Raw genomic sequence first — 17651 nt, forward strand, 5'->3', positions numbered from 1 at the left:
GCAAAGACGGCAATACATACCCAGGTTGCAGGAGATGCTGCAGAGGTGGCCACTGGTCACGCTGGGCAGTTGAGAAGCTGAGACTGCCCAGTGCAGCTCGAGCTCTTCTTTAATAGTCTTTCCCTTTTTCTTTCAGTTTCCTTTCTAGAAAAGACTCTTCTCTCTTTCTCTCTCTTTTTTTTTTCCTGTTTACCCCACCCTTTACTACTTGCATGTAGGAGCTTCTTGTAAATCACCCAATTTCTCAGAAACACTTGAGTCTCTCGACTAACCTCTTCGATGAGACTGTTCAATCAGGGGTGGGCGGAGGGGGGGATGCGGGTGGAGACCAGGGTAACTCTCTTGGGAAGCAAGCCATTAGCTGGTCATTGCATCAGCCACCCCGTATCCCAGGTTGGCCTCCATATAACCTCCCCACCCTCTTCCCGTTCCCTATTCTCAGGATCAGTATGAATAACTGTGTTTGTGTATAGTCTTGGGGCGGGGAGGGAGGGGGTTGGGGGGGAAGGCGGATGGTAAATTCCTCGCCGCTGCTGTTCACGGAGGCGGCGCAGGGCAGTGGAGAGATCATGAGTTCTGGGGTCAGACCCGGATTTCAAACCCAGTTTGGGCGTCTTCTTGTTACAAGACCTTGCGCAAGTCACATTCCCTCTCCGCTTCATCCTGCGTTTCCTCATTTGTGAAATGGGCATAAAGAAGCCTCGTAACTTTATCGTGGAGGGGACTAAGTGCGATACTACCGGCAAAGCCCCTGTCAGATGGCAGACACTCGTTAAAAGTGAGGGCCTCTCCCCTCGGCGAACGAGAAGAGGAGGGAGACGATGAAAGGTCGGTGCCGGTGGCAGTGGGCGACAGGCCAGGTCGGCGGCGCTGGGAGGACGGGGGCGATGGGCGCCGTGGCAGCCTCCGCGCACCCCGTGGTGCCAGAGCCCGGCGAGCAGGAGCCGGGCTCTGAGGAGGATACTCCGGGCCTTGGCGTGCAGGCGGCTCCGGGAGGGCCAGGTCATCTGGCGCCGCCCCGGCCTCCCTCCCTCTTTCATCCCCTCACTTACCCGCCCAGCCGGGGCCGTCAGCGCTGCCGGCTCAGCCACGGGTGGCCTCCTGGGCGTCCGTGGAAACGCCTTCCGGCCGGAACAACTTCCGGCCTGGCTGCGCCATCATTGGCTGTTCGCGTCGTGGGGCCGGACGGAGGCCGCCGCTGATTGGCTGGCGGCCCCGGCGCCGGCGGAACGCGACTGGGTTGCGGGGTACAGGCAGGACAGCCTCCGGGAGGGCTGAGAGCTTCCGGTGCGTGTGGTGAGCGGAGGGCCGGGGGCGGGAGGGGACTGGGACCTGGCGGTGGGCCGAGCGCTCCGAGCCCCTCCGCGCGGGCAGTTCACTGCCGCTCGCCTGTCCTGTGTCTCCGGTTACTCCCGAACGCGCAGTGCTCTGGACGATCCTCACCTCTCACTCTTGACAGCCCGGCTAACTCCTTTGCATTCTTCAAAACCCATCTCTGGTCGTATCTTGTTTGTTGCCTTCATCAGTCTGTGGCCTCCGGCGCAGGATCCGTGTTTTGTGCTTAATCTCTGTCCATAAGACCTAACATAAGGCTTGGCACAGAGTAGGTAATCAGGAAATATTTGTTGAATGAGAATATCCTATTCCTTTTACTTTCTCTGTGCCCCCCCCCACCCCCCAGGTTGCATTTCACAAATATTTCTAGATGCTGGCGATCAAACAGTGAACAGAACACAAAAAGTCCTGCCCTGGTGGAGCAGACATGCTGATGACTGCCAATGCCACTCCCCCCTTTTGTAGCCTTATTTCTCCAAAGACGACTTTTTCTTCTGGCTGTTCTTCTTCTTGGTTTAATCGCTCCCTCTTTCCATGAAAAAGTTTCCTTTTCTTCCCCCTTTGCCTTAGAAACATAAAAGGCAGCAAACACTTTCCCCCTAAAGTTTATGTTGTCCCCAGTGGCTCACAATCTTCTCCGTTTTTGCCTGTTTTTCTTGAGTCATCCTTGCCTCCTTCTCTCTCACCCCATTTGATCAGTTTTGTTGGTCCGGTCTTCAGTGTTTTTTTATCACCTCTGCTCCCTCACCTGCAGAGCATCACCTTCTGCCTTAGGCCTGCCTCGGCCTCTCAATGTGAAACTGCATCCCAGGCCCACTATCACGCCTCCTTTTCTGTTTTACTTTTCTCCTTAGGATTTCTCACCTCCGGACATGCTCTGTTTCGCTTGGTTCTGGTCTGGTCTCTCCCCACTGGCATGTGAGCATGGCGAGCGCAGGGCATCGTCGACTGTCTCATTTGCCCTGGTGTTCCTGGTGCCTCGTGTGGGGCTTGGCTAGTAGCCCATGCTCCGTCAGTGTTTGTTGAATGACTGAATGAAATGTACATGAAGCAGATAGGGAGCCCGTCAGTGTTTGTTGAATGACTGAATGAAATGTACATGAAGCAGATAGGGAGCCCTATCATCCACCTGCCTGCATTCATTCAGTCCTTGCTGCCTCGCCTTGTAGGAAGTGGGGCTCATGGACCCCAAGCCCACTACTCTCTGATCTTTTGCTGTAGACTTCATCTTTAGTTCTGGTCATTGGCGTCTCCTGTGATTCGACAACTGTGGACAACTGGGTGGGTAGGAATCCATCCCAGTGGCTGCAGACAGGAGCCTTTGTGGTGGGAACCTGGTGGGTTCCCTCTGGCAGGACGGAATGCTGTGGTGGGCGGTCCTGTGCATAGGAATTGAGACAGATGAAGTGTCTGATCAGGATGCAGGACTAGACTAAGTAGTGAGAGAAAAGAAATGCCAAATCCTTCACAGTGCACGCTTCCCTTTGTTTATAATTCGTCCATTATATTATATTAGTTCCATTTGAGATGGGCTGGCTTGTTGTGGAAGTTTTATTTAGATAATGGCTCTGTGTGTGGAAGGTGTTACCTGTCTGGATTGGGCTACAGGTGGGGGTGGGATTTTTGGAGGAGGCAGGCAACAGACATTTTTTGAATGATGACATAACTTGTTTGGTACCCTTTATGGGAAAGGCATGGAAGGGGTGGGATGGTTGATTCCAGGGGACATGAAACCCACTGCCCAGGGGAAGACGTGGGTGATAGACAGGCTGTCTGGAATGGCGTAACCGAGGACCCCCAGGGAGTCTTCAGGCCTCACCTGACCCCACGTGTGGGAAGAGGAGCTCAGGATGGTTTATTAAGGTAGGGGACGCAGGCTTTCCCGGAAGTGGCCTGTTGCCTGAGCTTTCAGGGCTGCTCCACCACGCCCTCTGCTGTCCTGGATGTGTGCAGCATCGTTGTTTTCCTCTTGATTACTTGCTTCATGTTAACTGCACAGAATTGAATTCCAGGAGGAAGTACTTCTTTGTAGAAACTAGTTGGCTACAGCTGATTCTGTACGATGTTTCAGAATTCCAGGAAGAGTTTTTTAGAAAGGGGAAATTGTTGTGTGAGCCTGTGTTTGGAGTGAAACTGGCAGATTTGGATCACACCCTTGGAATGGGGTAGACCCATGCCTCAGGCACCTCTCCGCCCTGTGTTGCCGGTCTATCTCTCCGACTGGCTTGTAGTTGAGATGGGATATCTGGGGAAGAGCGTTCTAGGCAGAGAGAATAAAAGGAAGGACTGGAGCATAAAGGGAGGACAAAGGTGAGGGCAGCGTGCTTTTAGCACATGGTGGGTCCTGGTCATCTTTGCATTTCAGTATTTTCAGAACTAACCTCACTCGCGTTGATGAGTGTATGCTCTTCTTGTTTGTTGCTCATAAACAGTGCTGCAGGCTCTCGGTACACCTATCTTTGCAAACACGTGCTAGTATTTGTGTAGGACAGAGTTCCAAAGTGGGTTGTGGCAGTAAAAGCTATGTGTGTTTAAATTTACAATAGATCCTGCCCAAAGCGCCCTTCCCAAAAGCCTCTTTAAAACCATGAGTCTTTCTGTCCAGGCACCCTGTCTCCATTTAGTCAGGTCCTCTTTTATATCTTTCAGTACATTTTTAGTTTTCTTTGTGTAGGTCTTACTATTTTCTTGTTGTTGAATTTTTTTTTTTTTTTTTTCTTTTGGCCATGCGGCACAGCATGTGGGGGGATCCCCGACCAGGGATCGAACCCGCGCGTGGAAGCACGGAGTCTTAACCACTGGACCCCCAGGGAAGTCCCAAGGTCTCATTTTTAATGTGTTTATTCTTATGGGTTTTTCAGTCTTGGATTTGTTCTGTGGCACGTTTGCTTTTGGCACGTGGTAGGAAACATTCTGCCATGCACATCTTCTGACACTTTGTTTGGCCTTAGGTAGTTTGCCCTTGACGGACAAGAAGAAACTGTGTCTTCAATGGCTTCGCTGGTGGCTTATGATGACTCGGACTCAGAGGCTGAGACTGAGCCTGCGGGCAGTTTTAATCCTGCCGGCCAGATGAAAGACGCTTCAGATGCCGTCAGACCTCCTGGGCGGGATTTTGCCTCGGAAGTCCTGGATGCGAAGGACGGGGGCGCACTGCCCACAAAGCATGGTTCTTGTGAAGACGCAGCCAGCTGTCGTCTCCCTCTGGCTCGGCTCTGGAGAAGTGACTCAGGATCTTGCCCCAACCAGAGGCTGCAGTGGCCCAGGACAGAGCCTGAGGTCACCTTCCCCACCAGCCAGCCTGCTCGTCCTTCCCTGTGGACCAGCCATGCTCCAGCTGGCCACGTGCCCCTGGCAGCTGCCCGCTTAAAGCAGGTGAAACTCTCCTGGGGAACTTCTGGCTCCCCTGAGCCATCTTTCTGTGCCCGAACTGGATCTGAAACCCCAGGTAAAAACGGCAGCTCTCTTCAGAGGCAGTGGTGTGAGGACTGTGTTGTACCCTATACCCCGAAAAGACTAAGACAGTTGCAAGCATTAAGCACGGAAACAGGCAAGAGTAAAGACATGGAGCCCCAGGGTCCCTGTGCAGGGCGTGCCCCAGCCCCTCTCTGTGTGGCGCCCCAAGTGTCCGAGTTTATTCAGCCGTATTTGGACAGTCAGTATAAGGAAACCAAGATTCCCAGGAAGGTACTCTTCCATCTGAGAGGCCACCGGGGCCCAGTCAACAACATTCAGTGGTGTCCAGTCTCTTCCAAGAGCCACATGCTTCTCTCAACTTCTATGGATAAAACCTTCAAGGTAAGACTTGAGTGAAATTGCTCTTTTCAGCTGCTCTTAGGAATAAACTGCTGGGCTGTTTTGTTCTTCAAAACGGTGAGGTGGGGCCTGGTTACAGGCTGTACGTTTCTTTTTGGGCATTTCTGGAGTTCTCTTTGTTGCCTTTGGGAGAGGGTTTTCAGTGGCCCACCTGGATGGCTGGTGCATCCTGTCCCATCGCTGCCCCCCTCCCCCGAGGCGGCCTTGCCCAGGCCACCAGAGGATGCTAGCCCTGCCCCCTCCGGGGGGCGCCAGGGGCGCTCAGACACACTCACGCCCCCGGGGGATGAGGTCGCTGAGTGAGAGGGAGCAGAGGGGCAAGAAAGGCCCAGGCCAGGCCCCAGGACCTTGGGGACATCCACTGCGACCCCCACTGAGTGCTGAACGACAGTTAGCTCTGTACCAGGTGCTGTGCCGGATGCAGGGGGTGTAAAGGTCGCTGAGCTGACCCTGGCTTCCAGGCCGGCACAGTGGGCTAGGGGCCACGGACTAGCGGAGAGGCGCTCACAAGCCTGCACTGGGGCCATGAGGATGGGGCCCCAAGGGGTTCCATGGGGGCTGAGGGCACCCGGGGGAGGGCAGCAGCTCAGCTGGAGAGGGCTTGGTGAAGGCTTCCAGGAGGGAAGTTTCACTTGGTGAAGGGGGTGGGCTTGGCTCTAAGCATGGGCGGCTATGAGGCCCATGATGGGGTGAGGGGCCCGAGGCTGGGGAAGAGGGCAGGGTCAGAGCGGGGAGGGCTCTGGATGCCCTGCCGGGGACTTCCGGTTTACGCAGAAACTCTTTTTTGGTTGTTATTTATTTATTTTAAAAGCTCCTGAGGTAAGGCAGACTTGTAGTAAGCAGTGCCCATGTGGACAGGTAGGTAGTGTGACAGGTGTGTCACACCTGCCTGGAACCTGCCCTCCAGGACCCTAACCTGCCACGCCCCCCCCCCCCCCCCCCCCGCCGCCCCAGACTGTCCTCTGTCCCCCTCCTCACTTTCCTCGGCCCCTAGCAAAGCCCAGTACATAGTTGGTGCCAAATACACGTGAGCCAAGCAAAAGCTTCCTGGAAAGAAAGTAGCTTTGGAGTTGCAGGGACGTGGCTTCGGATGCAGCTTTGCTGTGAGTGGCTGGCCAGCTGCCCAAGCCGCCCCCTCTGAGTCTGGAGGCTCATCTGTGAAGGGCCTGGTTGTACCTGGGTCATGGGACTGTGTGACGAAAACGCTTCCAAAGCCCCTGGCGCAGAGGCAGGAGCCCCATAGGTGCTCAATAGATGTCAGCTTCCCCGCCTGTTTTCCTCACGGTTCTGGATCCTGCCTGCCGAGGACACTGTATTTGCACGTTTCATTTTGAGCTTTTTTCCCAGGAGGCATTTTTGGAAGCTAAGAAAGGAAGCCCAAGTACAGTGAAGTCTTGGAAACGACCTGTGTCGATGAGTGTCATTTTAGGTGGCACGTTTGAGTCCTGGAATGACGTGTCTGTGTTCTTGTCTGCGAGGCTGATGGAGTTCTGTGGGGACAGTGTCGTGTCCTGTCTGCAGCCTGGAGCCCCAGGGTTTACATGCACATCTTTGTTGCTTTTTCTGCGAGTTCGGGGGCCCTGTGGTCAGCTCAGGAGGCTCCTCGTGTCCCTGGTGTGCGTTGTCACGTGCTTGGACCCATCCCCCAGTCCTGGGGCTTCTTGGCCCTTCCTCCCGTGAGCCTGCACCTGTCCCTCTGGTCAGGAGCCTGTCTGGAGGGTTCCTGGTGGGCAGTGTCTGGCTGGCCCCTGGAGTTAGAATGATCTGGGCTCAAGGGCTGGCTCCATCCCCAAAGCTTCGTGATCTTGGGCAAGGCACTTGACCTCTCTGAGCCTCTTTCCTCTCGATGAGACAAGCTTGTGAGACCTACGGCCGGGGCTTCTCAGGTGGGACACACGCCCAGGTGCTGTGTCTAAAGCCCCCAGTCTGATGCCGGGCCCGTGGTGTGGTGGAGTTCTGTGGAGAGTGGCATGGTTACAGGTGGGCCACCTGAAGGGCGTGGGCAGCCCCTTCCTAGGACCCCCAGGGGGCGGGGCCAGTCTGCCAGACACGGGCAGCCCAGGCTTTTGTGTGTGTGTATGTGTATGTGTGTATAGTATGTGGCGTGATGTGTGTGTGTGCACGAACATGCAGGTATTTAAATTTTCTCCTTTTTTCTTCCTATTTTTTTTATTTTTTAATTTTATTTTTTATACAGCAGGCTCTTATTAGTCATCCATTTTATACACATCCGTGTGTACATGTCAGTCCCAATCTCCCAATTCATCACACCACCCCGACCCCGCTGCTTTCCCCCCTTGGTGTCCATACGTTTGTTCTCTGCATCTGTGTCTCCATTTCTGCCCTGCAGGCCGGTTCACCTGTACCATTTTTCTAGGCTCCACATACATGCGTTAATATACGATATTTGTTGAGGAGGCGGCAAGCTTGCCGGGGGCCTCAGAGGACAGGCTGGGTCGCTGTGGGCAGAGCTGGGTGGAGGGATGTGTCTGCTGCCCACCCGCCCTCGGGGCTGTGTCTCCTGGTGGGGAAGGGCAGGCCTGGAGCCCTGTGGGGACCGGTCTGCACCCGGCCTCAGTGAGGTGCTCTGCGGGCCCTGCTCCGGTCACTTTTGCCCAGGAAGTTTAGATTTCCTGAGCAGGGGCATCCCATGATAGTTTTGGAACAGAGAGCGTCTGAGTGACGCCGCTGACTCGGGGCGTGGTGTTTGTTCGGCCGTGTAGCGGGTGGTCGTGTAGAGATGAGCCTGCGGGCTGTGTGCTGGGGAGGCGGGGAGGCCCTGCGGAGGGGACCTGGGAGCAGCCAACCCGCTGTGACAGCTCATGACCAGAAGAGGGCGCAGTTGGTCCACCTTGGGACGGCTGCTCAGGCAGAGGGACTCTCTGTTACAGGAAAGCAAGCCCTGCTTGGGGCAATTCCCTGAGGCCTCCCCTGGCCGTGGGGCTGCCCTGGGCGGGGCCTGGCACGGCTGCGTCGCCCATCTGTTCCGAGGACGGTGGTGCGTGCTGCTGCAGGCAATGACGCGGGCACTGGCTCCTTGCTTGGCCCGGCACCCTCCAGGGAGCCCTGCCCCCCGGCGCTGTCCGTCTCTCATGGTGGGGCTGCAGAGTGGCGTTGGGGGTGGCCCCAGGGGCAGAGTGTGGCTGCCGTCATGGCTGCTGGGGTCCGCATCTCCTGACCATCTTTTTACTGTGGGTGTCTCGAAAATCAGGGCCTTTACAAGCCATAGATGCAAATAGTCTGGCCAGGGTCCTCTCTGCTTTATGATGTTTGACAGTTTTCAGTGACAGAATTATTTGGCAAATCGACGTTAAGCAACTTTTCAGTGTGAAGACCTTGAGGCAGGGCTGGAGGAGCCAGGATGGGAAGATGGGTGGAGAGCAGCTGGGGGCGGGGGGCTGGAAGCTGGGGAGGGAAGTCCCGGCTGGGGCCTTGGAAGTGCTGGGCCCTCAGGGTTCTGTGTGTACCGGTGGGCAGCTGGCAGCTTTTCCCTCCCTGGTGTCGGAAGGTGGGCCGCGTGGGTGTCCTTGTGGTCTGGTAGGAGCTGGAGGGGTGCTTGGGAGGCACTGTGTGGATGCCTTATCTGGGGTGGGGACAGGATCGTGGGTGCAGGCAGGAGTCCTGGCTTGCTGCAGCCCAGTCCTGGGCGGAGAGCAAATGCTGGGTGAGTAGGGAATGAGCTAGAAGAGGTGGGTGCGACAGGGCACGCCCCCCCTCCCCCCCCCCGCCACTCTGTGCTCCCTTTGGAGGGTACCTTCCCCTTGTCTTTCAGTTAAAGTCTACCAGAGTGCCTTCTTACCCCCCCCCACCCCCTTGGTCAAGAAGGAGGGGAGAGCTTGGGGGCTGGGGTCATAGGACTTCAATTTGAATCCTCCCTCTGCTGCTGACTGGCTGTGTGATATCAGGCAAGTTACTTCACTTCTCTGAGCCTCAACCTGTGTTATGTAAAGTAGAGGTAGTTATGCATAGCTTGCTGGGTTTTCATGAAAAATAAATGCTATTAGTTATGAATTACCTGGTGTGGCTCCTGGCACATAGGAGGCACTTACTGCGTGCTCCCTTTCTTGCTCTCCCTGGGAATTTTCACCCTTCCTTAACCATGGGGTGGTATCTCTTTCTACCTGCATTGCCATGGAACCGTGTCTGCTTGTAGATTTTAAACTTCTTGAGCATGGGAACTGTACCAAATCCACTTTTATATTCCCCAGAGCACCTGGCACAAAGTTTTGTACATGTTAAGTGATCAATAAAGATTAAAAAATTATTTTGGATTTTACTTCAGGCCTTTGGGAAACGATTGTCTTTGCCGTGCATAAATGCTCTTTGCCACTAGGGGGCACAGTAAGACAGTATAAGCTGCTCCTCCAAGCTTCTAGAACGTGGAAGAATCCTTGATTCAAGGTAACATTTACTGAAATACGATTTCTTTTCTGATCAGGAGAAAAACAGCACAATCCATGTGATTAATCTAAAGAATGTGGAGCGCCAGTTCCTTCATTTCCTTAAAATGCAGCTTTGGAATTCGTAAATTTCAATTGGGCACATTACAGCAGAAAGCTACTTATTTTAATATGTTCTAAATGTTCTGTGAGTGGTAAATTATGGTTATATTAGTTTTGAAAAATTTACAGCTGGAGAAATTAAGTAAAACAAAACAATGACTCATAATTCCTCATTGATGCTCTGTTTTCTTTCCTGCCCGTCCCTCCCTGGCCCTGTCGGTACTGTGCATCTGTTCCTGTAGTTGTAATCCCAGCACGAATACCCTCCTGTACACTCTTTTCATTTCCCCCTGTCTTCACTTGGCTCAACATGCTTGAATACCCGTTCCACGTAAAGGTAGAATTCAGACTTTGAGGCCCTTTTTGAAGGAAAAAGCACAAACGGAATGTATCCTGCTTTGGCCAAACACGGGCAGCCCTGATTGTCAGCCCCGTGTGCAGAGCCCTCTGCCAGGCATCGAGAAGACTCCCAGAGGCATACGGCATGTTTCTTGCTGCCAGGGACCGACTTTGAAAATGCAGAAAACTCGAAGAATGAAGGAGAAAACAGAAATCACTGACAATCCCCACCCCGAGCCAGCAGCTCATTAACACAGGGACTCCCCTGGTCAGGACTAGCGCATCCCTCTACGTTTACAGAATCGGTCTAGTGCTGCAGAGTGTGTGTGGTTTTGACTGTGCGCTTCCCCACCCGCATCTTTCTTTTTTTTTTTTTTTTTGTGGTACACGGGCCTCTCACTGTTGTGGCCTCTCCTGTTGCGGAGCACAGGCTCCGGACACGCAGGCTCAGCGGCCATGGCTCACGGGGCTACCCGCTCCGCAGCATGTGGGATCTTCCCGGACCCGGGCACGAACCCATGTCCCCTGCATTGGCAGGCGGACTCTCAACCCCTGCGCCACCAGGGAAGCCCCCCACCCGCATCTTTTGTACTGTTTGTAAGGGGCATTTTTCTACCTCATTCAAAACTTTCCCCGAACATATTTTTCTCACTCTCTCAGATTCCAAACTTTGCTTGGTCATTTCCATGTTGTGTCCTATTGTTTCCTGCTTTTGTTTTTCAAATAGTCAGTATGGCAGTGAACATGGCTATACATAAATGTCTTTTTGCTGCTTTAATGCAGTTAAGGAGGGCCTTGATTTGAACCCAAGCTTTAGCTAAAGCCTTTGTATGTGGTGAGTAGAACCTGATTTGACTGGCCAGCCTCCATCAGTGCCATTGTTATTTGAGACTCCTGGGTTGCCATTTCATATCTGCTGCTTGGTAGCTTTGTGACTTTGGGAAAATCACCTAGCCTCTCTGATCCCACATTTTTCTTACTGGTAAAATGGGGATAATGGCTACCTGTTAGGGTTGTTGCTGTGGAAAAGAAATGAGAAGATGCAGCCCAGTGCCTACCAGTGGGAGGGGCTGAAGAAACAGGTTCCCGACTCCCCTGCATCTGGATCTATTAATTAAAAACAACTGGATGAAAGACAAGTCACCCAGAATCCTCTGACTTCATGTAACTCTTGTTCTTGTGAATCTTTTCATAATCTGTCTATAGCTATATAGTTTTCAAGAGTTTCAATGTTACTGTTCCTGAGATGGCTACTTTTAAAATTTAGAAAGTTTTTGAGATTGTCTGTAGCAAGCCATTTACCCGCTCCGTTTTCATGCGCTGTGCGCTTGGAAGTTTATATTGGAGGGCTGGGTCCACGTCTCCAAACTGATCGCGTTCAAGTGTGATGGAAGAGCGTGGACCCAGCAACATTTGCGAGTTTGCAGAGTGTTTCTGTGTCTGGGCCTCTGGCAGTGCTGGGGGCAGCGATTTCCCACCTGAAGAGACCCAGGAGGGTGAGTGCCCGGTAGGGCAGGTGTGCCGCCAGGTGGGCCTCGGGTCCCCTTCTTATGTACGTTGTCCTGGAGGCTGCGACCTCTGCCTGTGATACAGATGAGAGGATGGGGAGAGCCAACCATCCCGGAGCGCCCACCACCTGCTAGGCACACCCCTAAAACACCCCATCTCGTCTTCATAACAGGCGTACAAGGCAAGCGTTCTTATTATTCCCATTTTACAGGTGAGGAAGTCGAGGCACAGAGGGTTAAGGGATTTGTCCACGGTGACACAGCTGGTAAACGGTAGAGGCAACTGGCTGTCAGGCTCCAGAGCCTGAGCAACAAAAGCTAGAAGACCCATTCTGCTCCTCTGCCTCTGAGAATAAAGGATGGAAAAGCATATCCCCTCACCTGGGGGGTGCCCAAGCACTGCCCAGCTTCAAAGCCTTGTGGTTCTTGTAAGGGGCATCAGGAGATGAGGTGATTTCCGTGGTGGTTTGGATTTGCATTTTTATGTATTACAGGATCCCGTTGATTTATCATTGTTAGCGTATCAGATTATGTGAGGGTATCTTAGATGTGCTTTGTAGAAAGTAGTATATCTCAGATTCAAAGACAAGGAATTTATGGATTCAAGTGCCAGAGTGAGGGTTTATTTCAGTTTTGAAAGAATTATTCTTGACGGATTTTACAAAATGAGATTGAGAAAGGATGTGGTGTGTACAGCGAGGAGTCGTGGAGCATTATGCAGGTGATCGGCAATTTATTCCAAGCACGAGGCAAATCTATTGGAAATGAGAGCCGCACAGCTGGGGAGGAGGGTTGGGTTGTGGTGGTGGGCGTTTGGTATTTGGGGAGTGAATGATTAACAGTGCATCGAGGGTAATTAGGTGAAGGCGAGGAGAGAATGGGTGGTGTGTGGGCGCGCGCGTGCGCGCGTGTGTGTGTGTGTGTGTGCGCGCGCATGTGTGTGCATGCAGAGATCATCTGGTTCCATCTGCATTTGACAGAAGCCCAGAGAGGGGAAGACACTTGCCCGAGGGCACGCAGGGAGGTCAGGTGTAGGAAGTGTTCGGCTGCTTCCCTCTCTGTACCCTATGTTTGCTCCTCGCTGTTCCCATCCTTTAAGGGTTTTCCTTCCAGGGAAAGTTCACGACAGACCGGGGAGTGAGGGCTTTAGGCTGGTCGACAGCAGGGCTGCCGAGCCTCCGGGAGGAGCTGTGAGATCCTGGGTTGGAACCTTCTCCTCGTGGGAAGTGAAGTTTTGACACTCCTCTCCCCCATATGAAAGCTGCGACGTTTCTGAGGCCAACAAATGAGATATTTCCCACTTCTCCCTTGCCTGCCAGAAGGGCCTTGTAAGCTTGTGACTTGCAGGAAAAACCCTGGGTTGAAAGAGGGATAAGAGAGGAAAGTGTGGCAGAACCCAAGCTGTGTTTTCTTTCTGTCTTTTGAAAACTTCATTCGGTTTAACTTAAACAGTTCAGTGTCCCCAGTGCCAGAGGCTGATGGGGAGAAAACAGTGCTGTGTGAAGGTGCAGACTCTGTTCTCCGGGAACCGGCCTCATCCAGTCTCATCCTGTGTCATTAAGGGAAGAATAGAGCAATTTGGGAAAATGCTTTTAATGTAATTGAAAAATGCAGATTGCAAAATTGGCACACTTAGGAGTTGAGACAATCTAGTAAATTATTTCTTGCTGCTTTTAAAACTCGGACACAGAAGACTCTTAAAGGCCCCTATCTAGTGCCCAGTGATGGCTTTGTCCTTCTCCTTTGTTTTAAAAAAAAAAGGCAGAAAATTAAAGATGTAACCATAGACCCTCCACTCAAACATATGGACTATGAACATTTGGCAGGGAGTGTTTCCTTCCAGTCTTCTTCCCCATGTGTATCAGCTGATTTTAATCATAGCCTAGGTACTTTATTTGTGTAACCAGCATTAAAAACTGTCATGGTGGTCGTTTCCTCTCCCAACTGCTAGGATTTTTATCCCTTAAAAGAAGGAGTGGGTGAGTCTCTCCAACTTCTCAGCCTTTTCTCCCGGCTCCTGCAGTTTGTAGTCCTGCGTCTCTCCCAGATGGACAGGGCTCTAGCAAAGACCCCGCGAACTGGGGGAGTGGAGCGGGATGCAGGGGCCAGAGCCCCTGAGTGAGGCCGCGGTGTCAGCCCAGCATCCCTGGAAGCCTGCCTTCACATAGCTTCCCTTTGGCAAGCTTCCTGAAGTTTCTTTACTCGACAAGAAAAAAGAGAGCATGCTTCAGCCCCCCTCACAAGATACTGTGACCCAGCATGAAACGGAGGAGGGGCAGGAGGGCTTTGGAAACCTAGCACCGGGGAGGGTGGAGCTCTGCTTTGCCAGGGGTCTTGGAGCTGGTCCAGGGCTGTCTTTCCTCACGAGGAGTGAGGTGTGCGGACCTCAGCCCCTCGCAGGGAAGGGGGGCCACGGGGAGATGGGCGACACCCCCCGTCTATTGCCGGTCAAGGGCGTTGACTCAGGGACTCTAATTAGTTAGATGATCTGCGTGTCCCTGGATTGAGCTTCTAATTTTTCTTATCTAGTTTTCTATTGCTTTGCCTTTCTGTTTTATTTTTCTGGGGAATTTCCTCCTTTATCTTTCAATCCTTTTTTTCCTGGGATTTTGTTATTTCTGATGTCCTATGCTTAAACTTTTCTACTGAAGTATAACATATATTCAGAGAAGTATTCGGTTCTATCATATTTTTACATTCCAAGAGCTGTTTATTTTCTGAATGTTCCTTTGAAAAGATATTTATAGTGTATTATTTTTTATTGCATGTTTACAAGGTCTTTTCTTAGCTTTCTGAGTTCTTTGAAAGTTTTCCCATGTTTTCTGAAATGTTTCTGTCTCTTTTCAGCTCCTTTTGTCTTTTTTTTTTTTGCGGTACGTGGGCCTCTCACTGCTGTGGCCTCTCCCGTTGCGGAGCACAGGCTCCGGACGCGCAGGCTTAGCGGCCATGGCTCATGGGCCCAGCCGCTCCGCGGCATGTGGGATCTTCCCGGACCGGGGCACGAACCCGTGTCCCCTGCATCGGCAGGCGGACTCCCAACCGCTGCGCCACCAGGGAAGCCCTGTCTTTTTGTTTTGGTGTCTGTGTTTCACGTTAGAGATTTTCTGCTGCTCATTCTGATTCAGGAGGGAGACCCAAAAAAGCTGATGTGACCATAGGCTCTGTGTGTGCGTGTGTGTGTGCGTGTGGCTTGTCCACACTGATGTTGTTACAGAGTGATGAGGTAAGCTGGACCCCCAAATGTGAACATCTCTGATGATTTTCTCTCAGCCTAGTCAGTTTCCCAGAGAGGAACCTTCCACTCCCTGGGGTGCGCTCAGCCCTGCTACCTGCATTCTGGCATCTGAGTGGGAAAGAGGACTGGGGTCTTTGTTTAGCATGCAAACTTCACTCTCTGTGCTGTCCTCCAGCTGGATTTTTCACTCACGTGTGGTGCACATCTTTCCCTCTCAGTGCCCAGATCTACTTCATTCTTTCTTTCTTTTTTTCTTTTAATTGGCGTATAGTTGCCTTACCATATTGTATTAGTTTCTGCTGTACAATGAAGTGAATCAGCTATATGTATACATATATCCCCTCCCTCTTGGACCTCCCTCCCCCCGCCCCCAATCCCACCCATCTAGGTCCCCGCAGAGCACCAAGCTGAGCTCCCTGCGCTATACAGCAGGTTCCCACTAGCTATCTGTTTTACACATGGTAGCGTATATATGTCATTCCCAATCTCTCAATTCTGTTTATGGCACACAGCATCATTTACGAATGTGATCATGTCTCCTCATCCGCGACAGCGCTAGAATTATTACTTTTTTAAACGTTTGCTAATCTAGTGGTATCTTGTTTGAGAACCAAATGAGTTCATTTATGTGCAGCTCTTTTAGAACTGAGCCTGGCACCTCATTAAGGCTGAAGGAGTGTTTGTGGTGGTGGTTCTTGCCCATTAATCTCCTGTAGTCTTGGTGTTTCTCTTACCAGAGCAATTTACATACTAATGCTATTGACCTGTCAAAATAATCGTCCCTCCCCACCCCCTGCCATGTGGTGTTTGAGTTTGGTATTTCATTGTTTTATTTTATTTTTTGCAGAGAAAACCTAACATTTTTTGTGGTCAAGTCTGTGGACCTTCCCCTTTGTAATTGTCCTCTGGCTTTAGAGCATGTCCTCTCCCATCCGGGTGCTGATAAATAGTCACCTATATTTGACCTTCATCTAGAAGTGATTAGCTGGAGCCAGTTTCAATTCTCGTCATCTCTCCCCGGCTTTCCGTGGGTCTGGACAGGCCGTGCGTGCTGTGATGGATGTGCTCCGGGTGCCAGCGATCGATGGGTATACCAGGAGCAGCCACGCTTGGTGACGCTCCCCACACGGATGCTGGCTACTAATGATTTAAAATGACCTTCTTCCCATCGGCTGCTTCCATAGGGCACGGATACACCGCGGCTACCCAAGCCATTCCTCCAAAAAGAAATGTTGTTTTTGACCATAAAAGAAATACACATACACTATGGAAAAAACAGGAAGGCATAAAGAAAGAAATTGCCCAGCGTCTTTCCACCCAGAGGCAATGACTGCAGACTTTTTAGTATATTTCCATCCACTCTTCAAAAAAATTCCACGTTGTTGAGTTCCAGCTATACATACAATTTTAAATCGCCCCCTCCCCATTACAGCAGCAGTTTTTAATGCTGTAGCTTATTGCAGTGGTTTTCAGTGTGTCTGCAAACCCCTAGGGGTCCTCGAGACCCTCTCATGGGGGTCTGTGGGGTGAAAATTATTTTCATAATAACACCTAGAAGTTCCTTGCCTTTTCACTCTCATTCTCTCATGAGTGTACGTGGAGTTTTCCGGAGGCTATGGGATGTGTGCTGTTGCCATTGATTAAATGCAGAAGCAGCTATGAGAACGCAGCTGTCTTGTATTAAGCCAGCCATTAAAGAGATGGCAAAAATGTAAACAGTGCTTTCTCACTCTTTTTTTTTTTGCCTTGGAAAACAGTTATTTTTCATAAGAGATACGTTATTTATGTTAACGTGTAATGAGTTTATTATTGTTACTTTTACATAAATTAGTACATATTTTAAAATGTCCTCGGTTTTAATTTTTAATATGCTAAATGTGGAGGGATTAAAACTCACATAAACAGCAGCTCTTTGGAGTCCTCCCTCGCTTTAGAGAGTGTCAAAGGGACCAAAGGGTTTGAGAACTGCGGTTTTATCCTCATCTGTAATTCCATTTGGGGGCATGTTTGTAGTGTTCACAACGGTGTCACATCCCCGCTCCGGCGCGTGTGTGCAGGTCAGCCCCAGCTCTGCCACTGCCGCCTCCTGCTTGGTTGGATTTCCAAACTGTGTGACCGAAACACGATCCTACAGGGTCCAAGCCTCCCTTGGTCCCCCTGCCTCTCCTCCCTGCCCTCCATTTTGCCCTTTACGAAGATGATTTAACAGCATTACAAAATGATGGGGGAAGATCTCCCAATTCCAACGTACACTAAAATTATGATTATCCTTTTAACACTCTCCCATCAATTTCTGGTCCATATGGGCTTGTGTTTCTCACAGGGTGCACGCACAATTTTGCAGCCTGCTTTTCCCACTTAACATTCTCTCCCAGCCTCTCCTGCCACAGCGCGACCGGCTGCCTCTGCGTCGTTGGAGGGCCGTCCATTTCCACTGGTTCCATGATACTCTATCGAGTTGATTAGCTGTAATTTACTTAGCTGTCCTTGGACACTTAGGTGGTTGCTAATTTTTGCTATTATAGATAATGCTGAAGTGGTTATCTTCATGCATGAAACCTTTTCTGTTGGATTATTTCTTTCAGATTGATTCCCAGAAGTGGGACTGCTGGGTCAAAGGGTTGTACATTTTCATGGGTCCAGATACATCTCCTGTCAGATTGCTTTCCAAAAGGATTATACCAATTTGCACTGCCACCACAAAGCCTGTGTAATAACCAACTATTTTGCTTAACTATCATGCCTAGAATTTTCCCTTGGAGCCCCGAGGGGGCAAAGGCTCTTATCTAAGTGAATGTGACCTATAATTACTTAGACTAACACCCAAATTGCTTTCAGAACATTTCTGACCTGCTGAGTTTATGATCCTAATTCACATAGGTGCTAGCATTAAAAGTTTCACAAGTAGCAATTTCT

General features: G+C 51.2%; 2 protein-coding genes across 4 annotated transcripts in view; one reads left to right on the forward strand and one right to left on the reverse strand.

The window, feature by feature from the left end:
• The window catches only part of WARS1 (tryptophanyl-tRNA synthetase 1), a 34270-nt gene extending 33138 nt beyond the window's left edge, over positions 1-1132 (reverse strand). Inside the window, exon 1 of one of the 2 annotated variants that reach the window (XM_022576083.3) lies at positions 1053-1132. The gene's annotated coding sequence lies outside the window, so the exon portion shown is untranslated. Of the gene's footprint in view, positions 1-20; positions 955-1052 lie in introns of those variants that run through there. The other variant, XM_022576081.3, reaches the window with a different exon arrangement.
• The window catches only part of WDR25 (WD repeat domain 25), a 143994-nt gene continuing 126896 nt past the window's right edge, over positions 554-17651 (forward strand). Inside the window, exons 1-2 of one of the 2 annotated variants that reach the window (XM_022576078.3) lie at positions 554-828; positions 4287-5133. In XM_022576078.3, coding sequence (XP_022431786.1) covers positions 4327-5133 — 807 coding nt within the window. In that variant the 5' untranslated portion in view covers positions 554-828; positions 4287-4326. Of the gene's footprint in view, positions 829-1242; positions 1288-4286; positions 5134-17651 lie in introns of those variants that run through there. The other variant, XM_022576079.2, reaches the window with a different exon arrangement.

Source organism: Delphinapterus leucas, chromosome 2 (assembly GCF_059928025.1).
Source record: "Delphinapterus leucas isolate spDelLeu-1000000601 "Yukka" chromosome 2, BTC_Dleu_Yukka2, whole genome shotgun sequence".
NCBI classification, from domain to species: Eukaryota; Metazoa; Chordata; class Mammalia; order Artiodactyla; family Monodontidae; genus Delphinapterus; species Delphinapterus leucas.